General features: G+C 33.3%; 7 protein-coding genes and 1 pseudogene across 7 annotated transcripts; 1 reads left to right on the forward strand and 7 right to left on the reverse strand.

Annotated features, from left to right (window-relative positions):
• Positions 1-281: 281 nt before the first annotated feature.
• On the reverse strand, positions 282-1,987 carry LOC117131931. The gene has a single exon (XM_033285123.1). It carries the CDS (start codon positions 942-944, stop codon positions 579-581), a length of 366 nt encoding a protein of 121 aa, XP_033141014.1. The 5' UTR covers positions 945-1,987; the 3' UTR covers positions 282-578.
• Positions 1,988-3,539: 1,552 nt separating this feature from the next.
• LOC117131829 lies at positions 3,540-5,125 on the reverse strand. The gene has a single exon (XM_033284626.1). The coding sequence runs from the start codon at positions 4,516-4,518 to the stop codon at positions 4,153-4,155; it is 366 nt and encodes a 121-aa protein (XP_033140517.1). The 5' UTR covers positions 4,519-5,125; the 3' UTR covers positions 3,540-4,152.
• A 518-nt stretch (positions 5,126-5,643) lies between these two features.
• Positions 5,644-6,592, reverse strand: LOC117131827. The gene has a single exon (XM_033284624.1). It carries the CDS (start codon positions 6,396-6,398, stop codon positions 5,910-5,912), a length of 489 nt encoding a protein of 162 aa, XP_033140515.1. The 5' UTR covers positions 6,399-6,592; the 3' UTR covers positions 5,644-5,909.
• A 420-nt stretch (positions 6,593-7,012) lies between these two features.
• Positions 7,013-8,320, reverse strand: LOC117131828. Its single transcript, XM_033284625.1, has one exon. The coding sequence runs from the start codon at positions 8,041-8,043 to the stop codon at positions 7,678-7,680; it is 366 nt and encodes a 121-aa protein (XP_033140516.1). The 5' UTR covers positions 8,044-8,320; the 3' UTR covers positions 7,013-7,677.
• A 988-nt stretch (positions 8,321-9,308) lies between these two features.
• Positions 9,309-10,225, reverse strand: LOC117131830. Its single transcript, XM_033284628.1, has one exon. The coding sequence runs from the start codon at positions 9,807-9,809 to the stop codon at positions 9,444-9,446; it is 366 nt and encodes a 121-aa protein (XP_033140519.1). The 5' UTR covers positions 9,810-10,225; the 3' UTR covers positions 9,309-9,443.
• Positions 10,226-11,073: 848 nt separating this feature from the next.
• On the reverse strand, positions 11,074-12,235 carry LOC103849113. The gene has a single exon (XM_033284627.1). It carries the CDS (start codon positions 11,572-11,574, stop codon positions 11,209-11,211), a length of 366 nt encoding a protein of 121 aa, XP_033140518.1. The 5' UTR covers positions 11,575-12,235; the 3' UTR covers positions 11,074-11,208.
• Positions 12,236-12,471: 236 nt separating this feature from the next.
• On the reverse strand, positions 12,472-14,331 carry LOC117131831 (annotated as a pseudogene).
• A 508-nt stretch (positions 14,332-14,839) lies between these two features.
• LOC103849111 lies at positions 14,840-18,237 on the forward strand. Its single transcript, XM_009125924.3, has 3 exons — positions 14,840-17,152; positions 17,238-17,429; positions 17,516-18,237. The coding sequence occupies exons 1-3, from the start codon at positions 15,063-15,065 to the stop codon at positions 18,054-18,056; spliced, it is 2,823 nt and encodes a 940-aa protein (XP_009124172.1). The 5' UTR covers positions 14,840-15,062; the 3' UTR covers positions 18,057-18,237.
• Positions 18,238-18,258: the final 21 nt, after the last annotated feature.

Raw genomic sequence — 18,258 nt, forward strand, 5'->3', positions numbered from 1 at the left:
TGTAAGATAGCAAACTAAAGTTGTATTTTTCTCCTTATGTGTTATTTTATCTTTTTTATAGTTAGCAGATTTTTCTTTTTGAATATGTAAAGGTTCTATGACCAGAAAATCTTAGGGTGAAATTCAAACCATTTAAAATTAACAGCTTTAATTTAGAGTTATGTGTTATCTTTTCTTGCTCTTGCATAAACTGACGAGAAAGGACGATTAAGACATATTTTTCGACGTTTTGAGTCTACTAAATTCCTTTTGCGTCAATTTATCTGAAAGCACTTTGTTTGATGTTTCAATCTTTGTTCGAATCGTATTTTGTGAGTTTTAATTTCCGATATGTTATTTTACATGGTTAGCCAACTGAGGATAGATAACAAACCCATTTTCGTTGATGTATTTGTAATTATATAACTATAATGTGACCAAGACACATTGACAAGAGTTGTAGATATTGCTAAAATTTCACTTTATTGAGGAAAAGGTAAATATAGGGCTCTCCTAATAATTGAGTTCACACATGAAAAACTTAGACATTGAAGCTAATATACTAGTCTAAAACTGTAGACAAACAATCATTGTTCCTTTCAGTTGTGTGCGGGGGAGTTAGGGATGATACGCGCACAATTGTCCTTGAGGAGAGGAGGGAAGAAAGGATTCAAAGGAAACATATGAGGCCAACAGTTTGCATCTAAAGTTGAAAACACCTTGCAGCATGCCGCTTCAACGTTTTCAAATTTTCCAGAAAAAAATGAGTTGGAGATTGCCAGGACACATCCTTGGACGGTAAAGAGAGACGACCAACATTTGACGAGATCAATAGGTACTAAGCCAGGTGGAAAAAGTCCTGGAATCGCCTGAGGATTTTGCATTTGAGCTACTCCACGAGTGACAAAGATGGCAGCACACAGTGAAATAATTAAGTAGACTGAGACAACAGCTTTGCTTCCCATCTTATTGGTTAATCTTTTTTTTTCCTTGTCCTTTTTATTTCGTTTATGCTTAAAAGCTGGGCTGGATTTTGATATGAACAGATACTAAGAATATATAGGGTGAGGATACAAGATTTTATCATATAAGTTAAAGAGAATGTACGGTATCAGTTTTGGAATTCTTTTCAAAATGAAACTCATGTTTAGGTTAATGTATTTAGAGTTACACTTTCTTTCATGAAGTTGAGTTGACCAATATAACTACAGTATGTCCATATTTACGTTATCAAACAGAAGATTGAAATTTCTTTTGACCCCCACTATTTTCTATTGTTTTTGATATTTGTTTTAACATCTGTGAATGTGTCTCAGCCTTAAGATGATTAACTATAACTATATCATCTCAGGAAAACCGCATGTAAAATAGCAGCTGGTTTCTAATTTTCTTATGGTGAGTAAATTTTTGTTTGAGGGACATCAGGACAAGTAGGTTGTAATAAGTAGGTATTGAGAATCTATATAAGTAAGGTCGTAATGTTTTATGGAAGTTAAGCAGATGTTGATGCATGCTGTAATGGGTACTGAAGAATTTGGTTAAAATTAAATAGAGTACCAAGGCGTTGTTGCCATAATTTTCTTGTTGTATTTGCATGGCTAATGTAATGAAGAATATGATGATAGGACGAGAAAAAGGAAGTAACTGTCCCGGGAATAAAAACAAATAACAAAGCTAGACGAATGGGAACTTAATATTATGCTTGTGATCTATACTATACTAAAAGGAGGATATAAGCTCCTTTTAGAGTGTCCACATAGGCACAAAAAATCATCCAATCAGAGAGCTCGAATTTGCCACGTCATATCATTTATTTTTTCGTAAAAAATAAAAAAACAATGTAAAGGAGAGGATCGAACCCGGGTTAGTATGACATAAATATAGGACAAATACCACTAAGCCATTGAAACTTTTTTGGACACATATACAAGAATCACTAAATATGTAATCACACTCTTATGTACATTTACAATAATATGGATTCAATTTCCAAGACTCCGATACTTTGTTTTGTAAAAAAAAATAACTAAGTGACTAAGATAATATATTCTTTGAAAGTGTGAGAACATTGACAAATATGAAAAGACATAGATTTTTGTTTTCGTGAAAAAGTTAAGAATTTTGTAAAAGTAAGTTTAACATATAAATTTTCGTGACAAATATGAAAAAACATAGATTTTTGTACAATTTTGGCAAAACAACTCAAAACATAATTCCCTAATGTCTTAATAAAATATTATTTAAGGGTGCGATAATTAAATATATCAATTCAATAAATTTTGTAATTTATAGACAAAACAATAACACAACAAATTTTGAAATATTTATTTAACTAATCGATTTCTTTTCATGAGAATCCAACTAAAGAAGATAGAAAAAAATAATTAGATTTATTTAATTATGATTTTATTAAATTTTGATTAATTTCAAATTGTAATAATGTATCTTTTTGAAGTTACAAAAAAATAATGTTCTTTCTTTATTACACTAGCATTATATATATATTCCATATACACAAATAAAGATAATATAACAACATAAGCTTGATTTCCCCAATTCATATGAAAACTTATAAGTTATCCACCAAAACAAATTAATTAAATCAATCAAATTGTTAGAATATAACAAATTAATATATAATTTTATTTTAAATTAAATTATTTAAAAAGTGTATTTTCATTAAAAACAAAATAATAAATAAGTAAAACTGATTTAATGGTAATTTTTATGACATATATATATTATGTGAAAGAAATATAAGCTTACTATGGAAAAAAATCTTAAATACAAAAAACTCTAAAATTAACAAAAAAACAAATAAAAATTAAACTATTATATCAATTGAAAGCTTCTTAGACAATATTAATAAAATATTTAAGCGATAATTAGACAAATTTGATTTTTTTTTCAGCCAAAAGTTTATTATTAATTAGCATCAGTTATTTCAAGATGTTTAAGAAATGATGGACTTAAATGATATATGAACTATGAATAGTAGTACTTTGTAAAGCTGACTTAGATAACACATCTGCACATTATTTCCAGTCCTTTTTTATGCCTAAATTCAATTTCTTCTGAGCAATTATTCCACAAAAAGATCGTATGAGATATTGTTTTGATATTCAGATTTGTTTCTTGACTGTTAAGAAGATTGATAACTGTAAAAATGTCTCCTTCGAATATTATATGTCTATAACTGAATCTCCAACATGTGACAACTTTGTTTAAAAAATAAATAATTTCATTTTTTTATATTATATAATAAATATATATTATTTACTGATAATAAAAATATAGTTATTCATCTATCACAAATATCTATGCAAATATGTGAATCAAGTACAACAATCAAATAACATAATTGTTTCCACAAAGAAAATTTATAAAATATATTTATGTTATGTAGTCTTATTTTATATTTTTTAAATAATGTAATACAATATTATATATTATTTTTTAGAATTAAAAAATACATATAATATCTTATACGCGCGTAGCGCGGTTAGAAAATCTAGTTTCTATAAAAGATATTATTTATCCTTTTCCCACGCTTTAATATCATTATTGTAATAAAACTCATAGTTTATATATGTACATGTAAGATTGAAAATTAAAGTTGTCTTTTTCTCCTTATGTGTTATTTTATCTTTTTTATAGTTAGCAGATTTTTCTTTTTGAATATCTAAAGGTTCTATGACCAGAAAATCTTAGGTTGAAATTCAAACCATTTAAAATTAACAGCTTTAATTTAGAGTTATGTGTTATCTTTTCTTTCTCTTGCATAAACTGACGAGAAAGGACGATTAAGACATATTTTTCGACGTTTTGAGTCTTCTAAATCCCTTTTGCGTCAATTTATCTGAAAGCACTTTGTTTGATGTTTCAATCTTTGTTCGAATCGTATTTTGTGAGTTTTAATTTCCGATATATTATTTTACATGGTTAGCCAACTGAGGATAGATAACAAACCCATTTTTGTTGATGTATTTGTAATTATATAACTATAATGTGACCAAGACACATTGACAAGAGTTGTAGATATTGCTAAAATTTCACTTTATTGAGGAAAAGGTAAATATAGGGCTCTCCTAATAATTGAGTTCACACATGAAAAACTTAGAAATTGAAGCTAATATACTAGTCTAAACTGTAGACAAACAATCATTGTTCCTTTCAGTTGTGTGCAGGGGAGTTAGGGATGATACGCGCACAATTGTCCTTGAGGAGAGGAGGGAAGAAAGGATTCAAAGGAAACATATGAGGCCAACAGTTTGCATCTAAAGTTGAAAACACCTTGCAGCATGCCGCTTCAACGTTTTCAAATTTTCCAGAAAAAAATGAGTTGGAGATTGCCAGGACACATCCTTGGACGGTAAAGAGAGACGACCAACATTTGACGAGATCAATAGGTACTAAGCCAGGTGGAAAAAGTCCTGGAATCGCCTGAGGATTTTGCATTTGAGCTACTCCACGAGTGACAAAGATGGCAGCACACAGTGAAATAATTAAGTAGACTGAGACAACAGCTTTGCTTCCCATCTTATTGGTTAATCTTTTTTTTTCTTGTCCTTTTTATTTCGTTTATGCTTAAAAGCTAGGATGGATTTTGATATGCACAGATACTAAGAATATATAGGGTGAGGATACAAAATTTTATCATATAAATTAAAGAGAATGTACGGTATCAGTTTTAGAATTTCTTTCAAAATGAAACTCATGTTTAGGTTAATGTATTTTGAGTTACACTTTCAAGTTGAGTTGACCAATATAACTATAGTATGGTCATATTTACGTTATCAAACAGAATATTGAAAGTTTATTTTGACCCCCACTATTTTATATTGTTTTTGATATTTGTTTTAACATCTGTGAATGTGTCTCAGCCTTAAGATGATTAACCTTAAATATTTCATCTTAGGAAAACCGCATGTAAAATAGCAGCCGGTTTCTAATTTTCTTATGGTGAGTAAATTTTCGTTTGAGGGACATCAGGACAAGTAGGTTGTAAGTAGGTATTGAGAATCTATATAAGTAAGGTCGTAATGCTTTATGGAAGTTAAGCAGATGTTGATGCATGCTGTAATGGCACTGAAGAATTTGGTTAAAATTAAATAAAGTACAAAGGCGTTGTTGCCATAATTTTTTTGTTGTATTTGCATGGCTAATGTAATGAAGAATATGATGATAGGACGAGAAAAAGGAAGTAACTGTCCCGGGAATAAAAGCAAATAACAAAGCTAGATGAATGGGAACTTAATATTATGCTTGTGATTTCTATAAAATATATTATTTATCCTTTTCCCACTCTTTAATATCATTATTGTAATAAAACTCATAGTTTATATATGTACATATAAGATAGCAAACTAAAGTTATATTTTTCTCCTTATGTGTTATTTTATCTTTTTTATAGTTAGCAGATTTTTCTTTTTGAATATCTAAAGGTTCTATGACCAGAAAATCTTAGGGTGAAATTCAAACCATTTAAAATTAACAGCTTTAATTTAGAGTTATGTGTTATCTTTTCTTTCTCTTGCATAAACTGACGAGAAAGGACGATTAAGACATATTTTTCGACGTTTTGAGTCTACTAAATTCCTTTTGCGTCAATTTATCTGAAAGCACTTTGTTTGATGTTTCAATCTTTGTTCGAATCGTATTTTGTGAGTTTTAATTTCCGATATGTTATTTTACATGGTTAGCCAACTGAGGATAGATAACAAACCCATTTTCGTTGATGTATTTGTAATTATATAACTATAATGTGACCAAGACACATTGACAAGAGTTGTAGATATTGCTAAAATTTCACTTTATTGAGGAAAAGGTAAATATAGGGCTCTCCTAATAATTGAGTTCACACATGAAAAACTTAGACATTGAAGCTAATATACTAGTCTAAAACTGTAGACAAACAATCATTGTTCCTTTCAGTTGTGTGCGGGGGAGTTAGGGATGATACGCGCACAATTGTCCTTGAGGAGAGGAGGGAAGAAAGGATTCAAAGGAAACATATGAGGCCAACAGTTTGCATCTAAAGTTGAAAACACCTTGCAGCATGCCGCTTCAACGTTTTCAAATTTTCCAGAAAAAAATGAGTTGGAGATTGCCAGGACACATCCTTGGACGGTAAAGAGAGACGACCAACATTTGACGAGATCAATAGGTACTAAGCCAGGTGGAAAAAGTCCTGGAATCGCCTGAGGATTTTGCATTTGAGCTACTCCACGAGTGACAAAGATGGCAGCACACAGTGAAATAATTAAGTAGACTGAGACAACAGCTTTGCTTCCCATCTTATTGGTTAATCTTTTTTTTTTCCTTGTCTTTTTTATTTTGTTTATGCTTAAAAGCTGGGCTGGATTTTGATATGAACAGATACTAAGAATATATAGGGTGAGGATACAAGATTTTATCATATAAGTTAAAGAGAATGTACGGTATCAGTTTTGGAATTCTTTTCAAAATGAAACTCATGTTTAGGTTAATGTATTTAGAGTTACACTTTCTTTCATGAAGTTGAGTTGACCAATATAACTACAGTATGTCCATATTTACGTTATCAAACAGAAGATTGAAATTTCTCTTGACCCCCACTATTTTCTATTGTTTTTGATATTTGTTTTAACATCTGTGAATGTGTCTCAGCCTTAAGATGATTAACTATAACTATATCATCTCAGGAAAACCGCATGTAAAATAGCAGCTGGTTTCTAATTTTCTTATGGTGAGTAAATTTTTGTTTGAGGGACATCAGGACAAGTAGGTTGTAATAAGTAGGTATTGAGAATCTATATAAGTAAGGTCATAATGTTTTATGGAAGTTAAGCAGATGTTGAAGCATGCTGTAATGGGTACTGAAGAATTTGGTTAAAATTAAATAGAGTACCAAGGCGTTGTTGCCATAATTTTCTTCTTGTATTTGCATGGCTAATGTAATGAAGAATATGATGATAGGACGAGAAAAAGGAAGTAACTGTCCCGGGAATAAAAACAAATAACAAAGCTAGACGAATGGGAACTTAATATTATGCTTGTGATTTCTATAAAAGATATTATTTATCCTTTTCCCACGCTTTAATATCATTATTGTAATAAAACTCATAGTTTATATATGTACATGTAAGATTGAAAATTAAGGTTGTCTTTTTCTCCTTATGTGTTATTTTATCTTTTTTATAGTTAGCAGATTTTTCTTTTTGAATATCTAAAGGTTCTATGACCAGAAAATCTTAGGTTGAAATTCAAACCATTTAAAATTAACAGCTTTAATTTAGAGTTATGTGTTATCTTTTCTTTCTCTTGCATAAACTGACGAGAAAGGACGATTAAGACATATTTTTCGACGTTTTGAGTCTTCTAAATCTCTTTTGCGTCAATTTATCTGAAAGCACTTTGTTTGATGTTTCAATCTTTGTTCGAATCGTATTTTGTGAGTTTTAATTTCTGATATATTATTTTACATGGTTAGCCAACTGAGGATAGATAAGAAACCCATTTTCGTTGATGTATTTGTAATTATATAACTATAATATGACCAAGACACATTGATAAGAGTTGTAGATATTGCTAAAATTTCACTTTATTGAGGAAAAGGTAAATATAGGGCTCTCCTAATAATTGAGTTCACATATGAAAAACTTAGAAATTGAAGCTAATATACTAGTCCAAACTGTAGACGAACAATCATTGTTCCTTTCAGTTGTGTGCAGGGTAGTTAGGGATGATACGCGCACAATTGTCCTTGAGGAGAGGAGGGAAGAAAGGATTCAAAGGAAACATATGAGGCCAACAGTTTGCATCTAAAGTTGAAAACACCTTGCAGCATGCCGCTTCAACGTTTTCAAATTTTCCAGAAAAAAATGAGTTGGAGATTGCCAGGACACATCCTTGGACGGTAAAGAGAGACGACCAACATTTGACGAGATCAATAGGTACTAAGCCAGGTGGAAAAAGTCCTGGAATCGCCTGAGGATTTTGCATTTGAGCTACTCCACGAGTGACAAAGATGGCAGCACACAGTGAAATAATTAAGTAGACTGAGACAACAGCTTTGCTTCCCATCTTATTGGTTAATCTTTTTTTTTCCTTGTCCTTTTTATTTCGGTTATGCTTAAAAGCTAGGATGGATTTTGATATGCACAGATACTAAGAATATATAGGGTGAGGATACAAAATTTTATCATATAAATTAAACAGAATGTACTGTATCAGTTTTAGAATTTCTTTCAAAATGAAACTCATGTTTAGGTTAATGTATTTTGAGTTACACTTTCTTTCATGAAGTTGAGTTGACCAATATAACTATATTATGGTCATATTTACGTTATCAAACAGAATATTGAAAGTTTCTTTTGACCCCCACTATTTTATATTGTTTTTGATATTTGTTTTAACATTTGTAAATGTGTCTCAGCCTTAAGATGATTAACCTTAAATATTTCTTCTTAGGAAAACCGCATGTAAAATAGCAGCTGGTTTCTAATTTTCTTATGGTGAGTAAATTTTTGTTTGAGGGACATCAGGACAAGTAGGTTGTAATAAGTAGGTATTGAGAATCTATATAAGCAAGGTCGTAATGTTTTATGGAAGTTAAGCAGATGTTGATGCATGCTGTAATGGCACTGAAGAATTTGGTTAAAATTAAATAGAGTACCAAAGCGTTGTTGCCATAATTTTCTTGTTGTATTTGCATGGCTAATGTAATGAATAATATGATGATAGAATGAGAAAAAGGAAGTAACTGTCCCGGGAATAAAAAAAAATAACAAAGCTAGACGAATGGGAACTTAATATTATACTTGTGAGTTCTATAAAAAAAATTATTTATCCTTTTTCCACTCTTTAATATCAGTATTGTAATAAAACTCATAGTTTATATATGTACATGTAAGATAGCAAACTAAAGTTGTCTTTTTCTCTTATGTGTTATTTTATCGTTTTTATAGTTAGCAGATTTTCTTTTTGAATATCTAAAGGTTTTATGACCAGAAAATCTTAGGGTGAAATTCAAACCATTTAAAATTAACAGCTTTAATTTAGAGTTATGTGTTATCTTTTCTTGCCCTTGCATAAACTGACGAGAAAGGAAGATTAGGACATATTTTTCGACCTTTTGAGTCTTCTAAATCCCTTTTGCGCCAATTTATCTGAAAGGACTTTGTTTGATGTTTCAATCTTTGTCCGAGTCGTGTTTTCTGAGTTTTAATTTCCGATATGTTATTTTACATGGTTAGCCAACTGAGGATAGATAACAAACCCATTTTCGTTGATGTATTTGTTATTATATAACTATAATGTGACCAAGACACATTGACAAGAGTTGTAGATATTGCTAAAATTTCACTTTATTGAGGAAAAGGTAAATATAGGGCTCTCCTAATAATTGAGTTCACACATGAAAAACTTAGACATTGAAGCTAATATACTAGTCTAAAACTGTAGACGAACAATCATTGTTCCTTTCAGTTGTGTGCAGGGGAGTTAGGGATGATACGCGCACAATTGTCCTTGAGGAGAGGAGGGAAGAAAGGATTCAAAGGAAACATATGAGGCCAACAGTTTGCATCTAAAGTTGAAAACACCTTGCAGCATGCCGCTTCAATGTTTTCAAAATTTCCAGAAAAAAATGAGTTGGATATTGCCAGGACACATCCTTGGACGGTAAAGAGAGACGACCAACATTTGACGAGATCAATAGGTACTAAGCCAGGTGGAAAAAGTCCTGGAATCGCCTGCGGATTTTGCATTTGAGCTACTCCACGAGTGACAAAGATGGCAGCACACAGTGAAATAATTAAGTAGACTGAGACAACAGCTTTGCTTCCCATCTTATTGGTTAATCTTTTTTTTTCCTTGTCCTTTTTATTTCGTTTATGCTTAAAAGCTAGGATGGATTTTGATATGCACAGATACTAAGAATATAAAGGGTGAGGATACAAAATTTTATCATATAAATTAAAGAGAATGTAATGTATCAGTTTTAGAATTTCTTTCAAAATGAAACTCATGTTTAGGTTAATGTATTTTGAGTTACACTTTCTTTCATGAAGTTGAGTTGACCAATATAACTATTGTATGGTCATATATACGTTATCAAAGAGAATATTGAAAGTTTCTTTTGACCCCCACTATTTTATATTGTTTTTGATATTTGTTTTAACATCTGTGAATGTGTCTCAGCCTTAAGATGATTAACCTTAAATATTTCTTCTTAGGAAAACCGCATGTAAAATAGCAGCTGGTTTCTAATTTTCTTATGGTGAATAAATTTTTGTTTGAGGGACATCAGGACAAGTAGGTTGTAATAAGTAGGTATTGAGAATCTATATAAGCAAGGTCGTAATGTTTTATGGAAGTTAAGCAGATGTTGATGCATGCTGTAATGGCACTGAAGAATTTGGTTAAAATTAAATAGAGTACCAAGGCGTTGTTGCCATAATTTTCTTGTTGTATTTACATGGCTAATGTAATGAAGAATATGATAATAGAACGAGAAAAAGGAAGTAACTGTCCCGGGAATAAAAAAAATAACAAAGCTAGACGAATGGGAACTTAATATTATGCTTGTGAGTTCTATAAAAAAATTATTTATCCTTTTTCCACTCTTTAATATTAGTATTGTAATAAAACTCATAGTTTATATATGTACATGTAAGATAGCAAACTAAAGTTGTCTTTTTCTCTTATGTGTTATTTTATCGTTTTTATAGTTAGCAGATTTTTCTTTTTGAATATCTAAAGGTTCTATGACCAGAAAATCTTAGCGTGAAATTCAAACCATTTAAAATTAACAGCTTTAATTTAGAGTTATGTGTTATCTTTTCTTAACCTTGCATAAACTGACGAGAAAGGACGATTAGGACATATTTTTCGACATTTTGAGTCTTCTAAATCCCTTTTGCGCCAATTTATCTGAAAGCACTTTGTTTGATGTTTCAATCTTTGTTCGAGTCGTGTTTTGTGAGTTTAAATTTCCGATATGTTATTTTACATGGTTAGCCAACAGAGGATAGATAACAAACCCATTTTCGTTGATGTATTTGCAATTATATAGCTATAATGTGACCAAGACACATTGACAAGAGTTGTAGATATTGCTAAAATTTCACTTTATTGAGGAAAAGGTAAATATAGGGCTCTCCTAATAATTGAGTTCACACATGAAAAACTTAGACATTGAAGCTAATATACTAGTCTAAAACTGTAGACGAACAATCATTGTTCCTTTCAGTTGTGTGCAGGGGAGTTAGGGATGATACGCGCACAATTGTCCTTGAGGAGAGGAGGGAAGAAAGGATTCAAAGGAAACATATGAGGCCAACAGTTTGCATCTAAAGTTGAAAACACCTTGCAGCATGCCGCTTCAACGTTTTCAAAATTTCCAGAAAAAAATGAGTTGGAGATTGCCAGGACACATCCTTGGACGGTAAAGAGAGACGACCAACATTTGACGAGATCAATAGGTACTAAGCCAGGTGGAAAAAGTCCTAGAATCGCCTGCGGATTTTGCATTTGAGCTACTCCACGAGTGACAAAGATGGCAGCACACAGTGAAATAATTAAGTAGACTGAGACAACAGCTTTGCTTCCCATCTTATTGGTTAATCTTTTTTTTTCCTTGTCCTTTTTATTTTGTTTATGCTTAAAAGCTGGGATGGATTTTGATATGAACAGATACTAAGAATATATAGGGGTTGGATACAAGATTTTATCATATAAATTAAAGAGAATGTACGGTATCAGTTTTAGAATTTCTTTCAAAATGAAACTCATTTTAGGTTAATGTATTTAGAGTTACACTTTCTTTCATGAAGTTGAGTTGACCAATATAACTACAGTATGTTCATATTTACGTTATCAAACAGAAGATTGAAATTTCTTTTGACCCCCACTATTTTCTATTCTTTTTTATATTTGTTTTAACATCTGTGAATGTGTCTCAGCCTTAAGATGATTAATCTTAACTATATCATCTCAGGAAAACCGCATGTAAAATAGCAGCTGGTTTCTAATTTTCTTATGGTGAGTAAATTTTTGTTTGAGGGACATCAGGACAAGTAGGTTGTAATAAGTAGGTATTGAGAATCTATATAAGCAAGGTCGTAATGTTTTATGGAAGTTAAGCAGATGTTGATGCATGCTGTAATGGCACTGAAGAATTTGGTTAAAATTAAATAGAGTACGAAGGCGTTGTTGTCATAATTTTCTTGTTGTATTTGCATGGATAATGTAATGAAGAATATGATGATAGGACGAGAAAAAGGAAGTAACTGTCCCCGGAATAAAAAGAAATAACAAAGCTAGACGAATGGGAACTTAATATTATGCTTGTGAGTTCTATAAAAAAAAAATTATTTATCCTTTTTCCACTATTTAATATCAGTATTGTAATAAAACTCATAGTTTATATATGTACATGTAAGATAGCAAAGTAAAGTTGTCTTTTTCTCTTATGTGTTATTTTATCGTTTTTATAGTTAGCAGATTTTCTTTTTGAATATCTAAAGGTTTTATGACCAGAAAATCTTAGGGTGAAATTTAAACCATTTAAAATTAACAGTTTTAATTTAGAGTTATGTGTTATCTTTTCTTGCCCTTGCATAAATTGACGAGAAAGGACAATTAAGACATATTTTTTAACGTTTTGAGTCTTCTAAATCCCTTTTGCGCCAATTTATCTGAAAGCACTTTGTTTGATGTTTCAATCTTTGTTCGAGTCGTGTTTTGTGAGTTTTAATTTCTGATATATTATTTTACATGGTTAGCCAACTGAGGATAGATAACAAACCCATTTTCGTTGATGTATTTGTAATTATATAACTATAATGTGACCAAGACACATTGACAAGAATTGTAGATATTGCTAAAATTTCACTTTATTGAGGAAAAGGTAAATATAGGGCTCTCCTTATAATTGAGTTCACACATGAAAAACTTAGACATTGAAGCTAATATATTAGTCTAAAACTGTAGACGAACAATCATTGTTCCTTTCAATTGTGTGCAGGGGAGTTAGGGATGATATGCGCACAATTGTCCTTGAGAAGAGGAGGGAAGAAAGGATTCAAAGGAAACATATGAGGCCAACAGTTTGCATCTAAAGTTGAAAAGACCTTGCAGCATGCCACTTCAACGTTTTCAAAATTTCCAGAAAAAATGAGTTGGAGATTGCCAGGACACATCCTTGGACGGTAAAGAGAGATGACCAACATTTGACGAGATCAATAGGTACTAAGCCAGGTGGAAAAACTCGTGGAATCGCCTGCGGATTTTGCATTTGAGCTACTCCACGAGTGACAAAGATGGCAGCACACACTGAAATAATTAAGTAGACTGAGACAACAGCTTTGCTTCCCATCTTATTGGTTAATCTTTTTTTTTCCTTGTCCTTTTTTCGTTTATGCTTAAAAGCTAGGATGGATTTTGATATGCACAGATACTAAGAATATATAGGGTGAGGATACAAAATTTTATCATATAAATTAAAGAGAATGTACTGTATCAGTTTTAGAATTTCTTTCAAAATGAAACTCATGTTTAGGTTAATGTATTTTGAGTTACACTTTCTTTCATGAAGTTGAGTTGACCAATATAACTATAGTATGGTCATATTTACGTTATCAAAGAGAATATTGAAAGTTTCTTTTGACCCCCACTATTTTATATTGTTTTTGATATTTGTTTTAACATCTGTGAATGTGTCTCAGCCTTAAGATGATTAACCTTAAATATTTCTTCTTAGGAAAACCGCATGTAAAATAGCAGCCGGTTTCTAATTTTCTTATGGTGAGTAAATTTTTGTTTCAGGGACATCAGGACAAGTAGGTTGTAATAAGTAGGTATTGAGAATCTATATAAGTAAGGTCGTAATGTTTTATGGAAGTTAAGCAGATGTTGATGCATGCTGTAATGGCACTGAAGAATTTGGTTAAAATTAAATAGAGTACAAAGGCTTTGTTGCCATAATTTTCTTGTTGTATTTGCATGGCTAATGTAATGAAGAATATGATGATAGAACGAGAAAAAGGAAGTAACTGTCCCGGGAATAAAAAGAAATAACAAAGTTAGACTAATGGGACTTAATATTATGCTTGTGAGTTCTATAAAAAAATTATTTATCCTTTTCCCACTCTTTTATATCAGTATTGTAATAAAACTCATAGTTTATATATGTACATGTAAGATAACAAACTAAAGTTGTCTTTTTTCCTTATGTGTTATTTTATTTTTTTTATAGTTAGCAGATTTTTCTTTTTGAATATCGAAAGGTTATATGACCAGAAAATCTTATGGTGAAATTCAAACCATTTAAAATTAACAGCTTTAATTTAGAATTATGTGTGTTTTTTTTGCCCTTGCATAAACTGACAAGAAAGACCGATTAAGACATATTTTTCGATGTTTTGAGTCTTCCAAATCCCTTTTGTGTAAATATATCTGAACGCACTTTGTTTGATGTTTCAATCTTTGTTCGATATAATATTTTACATGGTATCTTCCTTGCTCATGCTTAATTATAATAACTAAATCTTTTTCCATGTCGCTCTCTAGACTTTCCGGCCCGCTTGTTCAAGTACTTGTGTTTCAAAGCAATCTATAGAGTTAGTCCCAACTTGGCCGCTCCTGAAATTTATAAGCTTGAGACAATTACTAAATATATTTATTTCTTAATCATTTGGGGACCTAAAAACATATAAATATTAACCATTAATAATTTTAGGAATCATAGTCGAATGTTTCATTTCACTATGCCAAGGAAGGACCGGGCTCTACACACACTTAAAAAGGGAAATGGCACACACGACAGGTGCAAGAACATCGAGTTCCACATTACTACTAAACCAGGTTATAATTGGATACACTCACTCATGTATGCCTAATTACCTGATTGAGTTTTTAGAAGGTATGCCTTTCTTTTCAATTGTAAATGGGCCTATAATCTTGAGATAACCACGGCCCAATTAATCTCCAATCTGATGACGTGGCAAAATATTTTCCCGGCAAGACAGTCGCTCCCCCCCCGCCCCTCTCTTTCTTTAAACCCTCAAATCTAAAATCAATACCTCTCTCTCTCATTTTCAATGGCTGGAGATTTATTATACGCCAAAACGCAGCGTATCGTGCTCCTCATAGATCTCAACCCCCTTCTTCTCACACCCACATCGGAGCAATACCTAGCCGTCGTGATCTCCGCCGCCGAGAAGCTTCTCTCGTTCCCTCCACTCTCCGCTTCTCTCTTCTCTTTCAAGTTCTTCATTTCCTCTCTATCCTCTCTCTTATCTTCCTCGAAGCTCTCTGCGCTCTCGATTCCATCTTCCAAGCTTTCGTTTGACCTCCCTGGCCCTACACTCGCCTCCCTCAGACGCGCCATCGACGCCGTCAAGCGATGCGAGCTCCGATCGACTTCCAATTCGGCGGCTCGCGGGGTCAACGTTGCGGCGTCTCTGCGACAGATCGTTTACGATTACGCTTGGGAGCCGGTGGTTCGAGATCCGGAGATAGGTTTGATTCCTGGGTTCACGGATGGTGGAGTCGACGTAGTCAGATCGAATTTGGTATTGATGTTTTCCCCAATTTCTAGGGATTTGAATTGGGTTTCTGAGTTTCTCGACGTTAAGAGTGGTGATGAGTGCTTGAGAGAGTTGGGTTTGTTCAAGTCGAAGTTGACTGAGGTTTTTGACTGTGTCAATGACTTGTTTGGTGGTAGAGATATCCACTTGAGCTGGATTGATGTTAGATTCGGTGAAAGAAGTGAATTGGGATTAAAGTCTGGGTTTTTCGATAGTGGAGTTAGAGAGTTGGGTTGGGGGCATTGTTCTACGGATTCAGTTGTTTATGGTTCTTCAATAGTTCCCTTTGGATTGATATATCCAACCATTGGTGTTTCGCCGAAGCTATCTACTAGCCGCAAGTTTACTGCTCAGGTTAGTCTTGAGATCGCTGATATTGATGGTAAACCTATGGAGTGCAAGTGCGGCGAGCTAGAGTTTTCTTCTTCTGAAATTTCGAGTGGGAAGAGGTGTGGTGAGTTCGTCAACCTGGGTACTGCATCTGAGGAATCTCTAACTGAAGAGTTCTGTAATAGAATCACCAAACTCAGTATTAAAGCCTTGAGGATGTGTGATGATCTTATCGAACTCGAGAGGTATACTTCTGGTACTTTTGTCGTTCATGAAGTCTCCCAGGATTCTGACCAAAACCTGGAGGAGGAGAGTGGATTTTGGGCTGGTCGGGTCTTTCAGATACTAGAGAAGGAGACGGGTGAGAAAGTAGTGAAAAGATCATCTCCTGTTTGGCAGATTTTATTAAGTTATCTCTATAGGGAAGGCTACTCAGCTTTGGTATCTCTAACGAGTAGCAATGGTAGTTCTCGGACAGGAATCCTCAAGCCATTTACTTTCTCCTCGGCTTTAATCTATGTTTTTGACAATGAAGTCTCTCCTCAAACTGTGGATCATGAAGATAGCAGTAAGATGGTCAGTTGTGGCGAAAACAGAAGAAAACTAAGCAGAAAGATTCTAAACTCACTTCATGACATTAGCTGGGAGGAATTCTGCAGATCAGTGAAAGGTTATGGTCAAATAGATCTGGAGGATGTGTACTTTTCCAAGTTTAGCAACTCGAAGAAATATAAGTTTCTGAAATGCTGGATAAAACAGATTAGGAAACCGAGAGGTTGCAGCTTATCCGTTGCTAGTAGCTGCGATGCACAGAAAGATGTGGAAGCAGATCCAGTTGTGAGAAAGCACAACTCATCTGAAGAGACAGAAAAGGCTATCTCTTTACCTGGATCTGAGGAGGAGATAGCTCTGAGTGGAAATCGTCTATCCGTAAGGCAGGAGAATGATACATCTGTTATAGCATCAGAGTCATCAGAAGTTTTCTTTGCTAGTCTTCCTAGTAAAATAAAGAAAGGGATCGAGTCTGAGGATATAGATTTGGCAGCTCTGGCAGAACGGCTTGTCAAGTCCTGTCTCCTCCATTCCTCTCAAAGACTTGAGAAGGATTATAGCTGTGAGAGTGGAACCCTCTTGTCGGTCACTGAGGAGCTAACCAAGATGTTACTGAAAGAACCGAAAGATTTAGTTGCCAAGTTTAAAAAGAAACATTCATCATCCACGGACAGTGAGCAGAAGTCTGAAGAAGCTTCACCCAGTAACATCATTAGAGAGTATCCTTTTGTGCCATTTAGATGCTTTCTTTCATTTATCTAAGCTGTTGGCATTATTGTTCTGTTTTCTTTAATTAGCTATAAGATACGAGCTGCAGATTCTTTTTCGAATGGAGATTCTAAGATCAGAGATAGGTCTCGGAAATGAGGAGTCTGTAACTCAGAAGTTTGCAAAACAGATTTGCATGCTTCTTGAGGCCATACAGTGCAAGTTAGACGGTGGATTCTTTAGTAATTGGAGTCTTGACAAGTATGTGGATAAAATTATAAAAGCCAGGTATGTATAGTTCCATTCTGAGAAAGTATAGTAGTTTTGGTTATTTGTGTATTTATTCTAATACCATTGGCTTTGCCCCTTTACAGGTATCATCATATTCTTGGAGAAGCTGTCAGCATAATTTATACAGAGATGGATCTGCTTATGTTCAGTGATGAGGATCTTGCAGATAGTTTCATAAACAACGAAGACAGTAGCCAATCAGGGAGAGAAAACATCCATAGGAATGGCAAGAGTCATCATCGCAGTCAAAGAAATAAAGATGTTCCCGGTTCGAGTAAGAAGAACCTTCTGAAGAAAGAGAGCAGGGAGTGCAGAGAAGCTAGGAAAGTAGTTGAAGCACAAGAAATGAGGGAAAGGGCAAGAAGATTCTCGAGTTTCACAAGTTGGATGCCTGATCTTTGTAGAGTTTGGGCACCGAAACAAACGAAGAACTCTAAAGACAAAGCGGATCAGCAAAAGAGATTAGCCAAAAGGAAGAACGAACATAGATCAGTGGAATATGACAGAGTATGTGAGACACCAGTGACAGCAGATAACAAACGAACACGAACTGATGAATACGAGTGTGGGACTCTGCCTCGTAGTTCCGTACCAAAGGCTTTGTTTCAGGATGATGATTCTTAGGCAAACTCTTTTTGTATTATCTTAAACACTGAAATAAGGACTACACTTAAGTCCCACTTACAATTAGAATGAGCAGAGCTGTATTTTGTTAGAATTTATGTTGCAAACAGGGAGCAAGTACTCCAAACCCTAAATGTAAATGGAATCTCATTGTATTTTATATTACAAAATCTTGCCAGCAGAAGTTTGCATAATTTGTGTT

This window comes from Brassica rapa, chromosome A02 (genome assembly GCF_000309985.2).
Source record: "Brassica rapa cultivar Chiifu-401-42 chromosome A02, CAAS_Brap_v3.01, whole genome shotgun sequence".
Classification (NCBI taxonomy): domain Eukaryota; kingdom Viridiplantae; phylum Streptophyta; class Magnoliopsida; order Brassicales; family Brassicaceae; genus Brassica; species Brassica rapa.

Coding starts and splice junctions, on each gene's coding strand:
- LOC117131931 (XM_033285123.1), bottom strand. CDS start 944: ATGGGAAGCAAAGCTGTTGTCTCAGTCTACTTAATTATTTCACTGTGT.
- LOC117131829 (XM_033284626.1), bottom strand. CDS start 4,518: ATGGGAAGCAAAGCTGTTGTCTCAGTCTACTTAATTATTTCACTGTGT.
- LOC117131827 (XM_033284624.1), bottom strand. CDS start 6,398: ATGATAAAATCTTGTATCCTCACCCTATATATTCTTAGTATCTGTTCA.
- LOC117131828 (XM_033284625.1), bottom strand. CDS start 8,043: ATGGGAAGCAAAGCTGTTGTCTCAGTCTACTTAATTATTTCACTGTGT.
- LOC117131830 (XM_033284628.1), bottom strand. CDS start 9,809: ATGGGAAGCAAAGCTGTTGTCTCAGTCTACTTAATTATTTCACTGTGT.
- LOC103849113 (XM_033284627.1), bottom strand. CDS start 11,574: ATGGGAAGCAAAGCTGTTGTCTCAGTCTACTTAATTATTTCACTGTGT.
- LOC103849111 (XM_009125924.3), top strand. CDS start 15,063: ATGGCTGGAGATTTATTATACGCCAAAACGCAGCGTATCGTGCTCCTC. Junction 17,153..17,237: donor CCCAGTAACATCATTAGAGA/GTATCCTTTTGT, acceptor ATTAGCTATAAG/ATACGAGCTGCAGATTCTTT. Junction 17,430..17,515: donor GATAAAATTATAAAAGCCAG/GTATGTATAGTT, acceptor GCCCCTTTACAG/GTATCATCATATTCTTGGAG.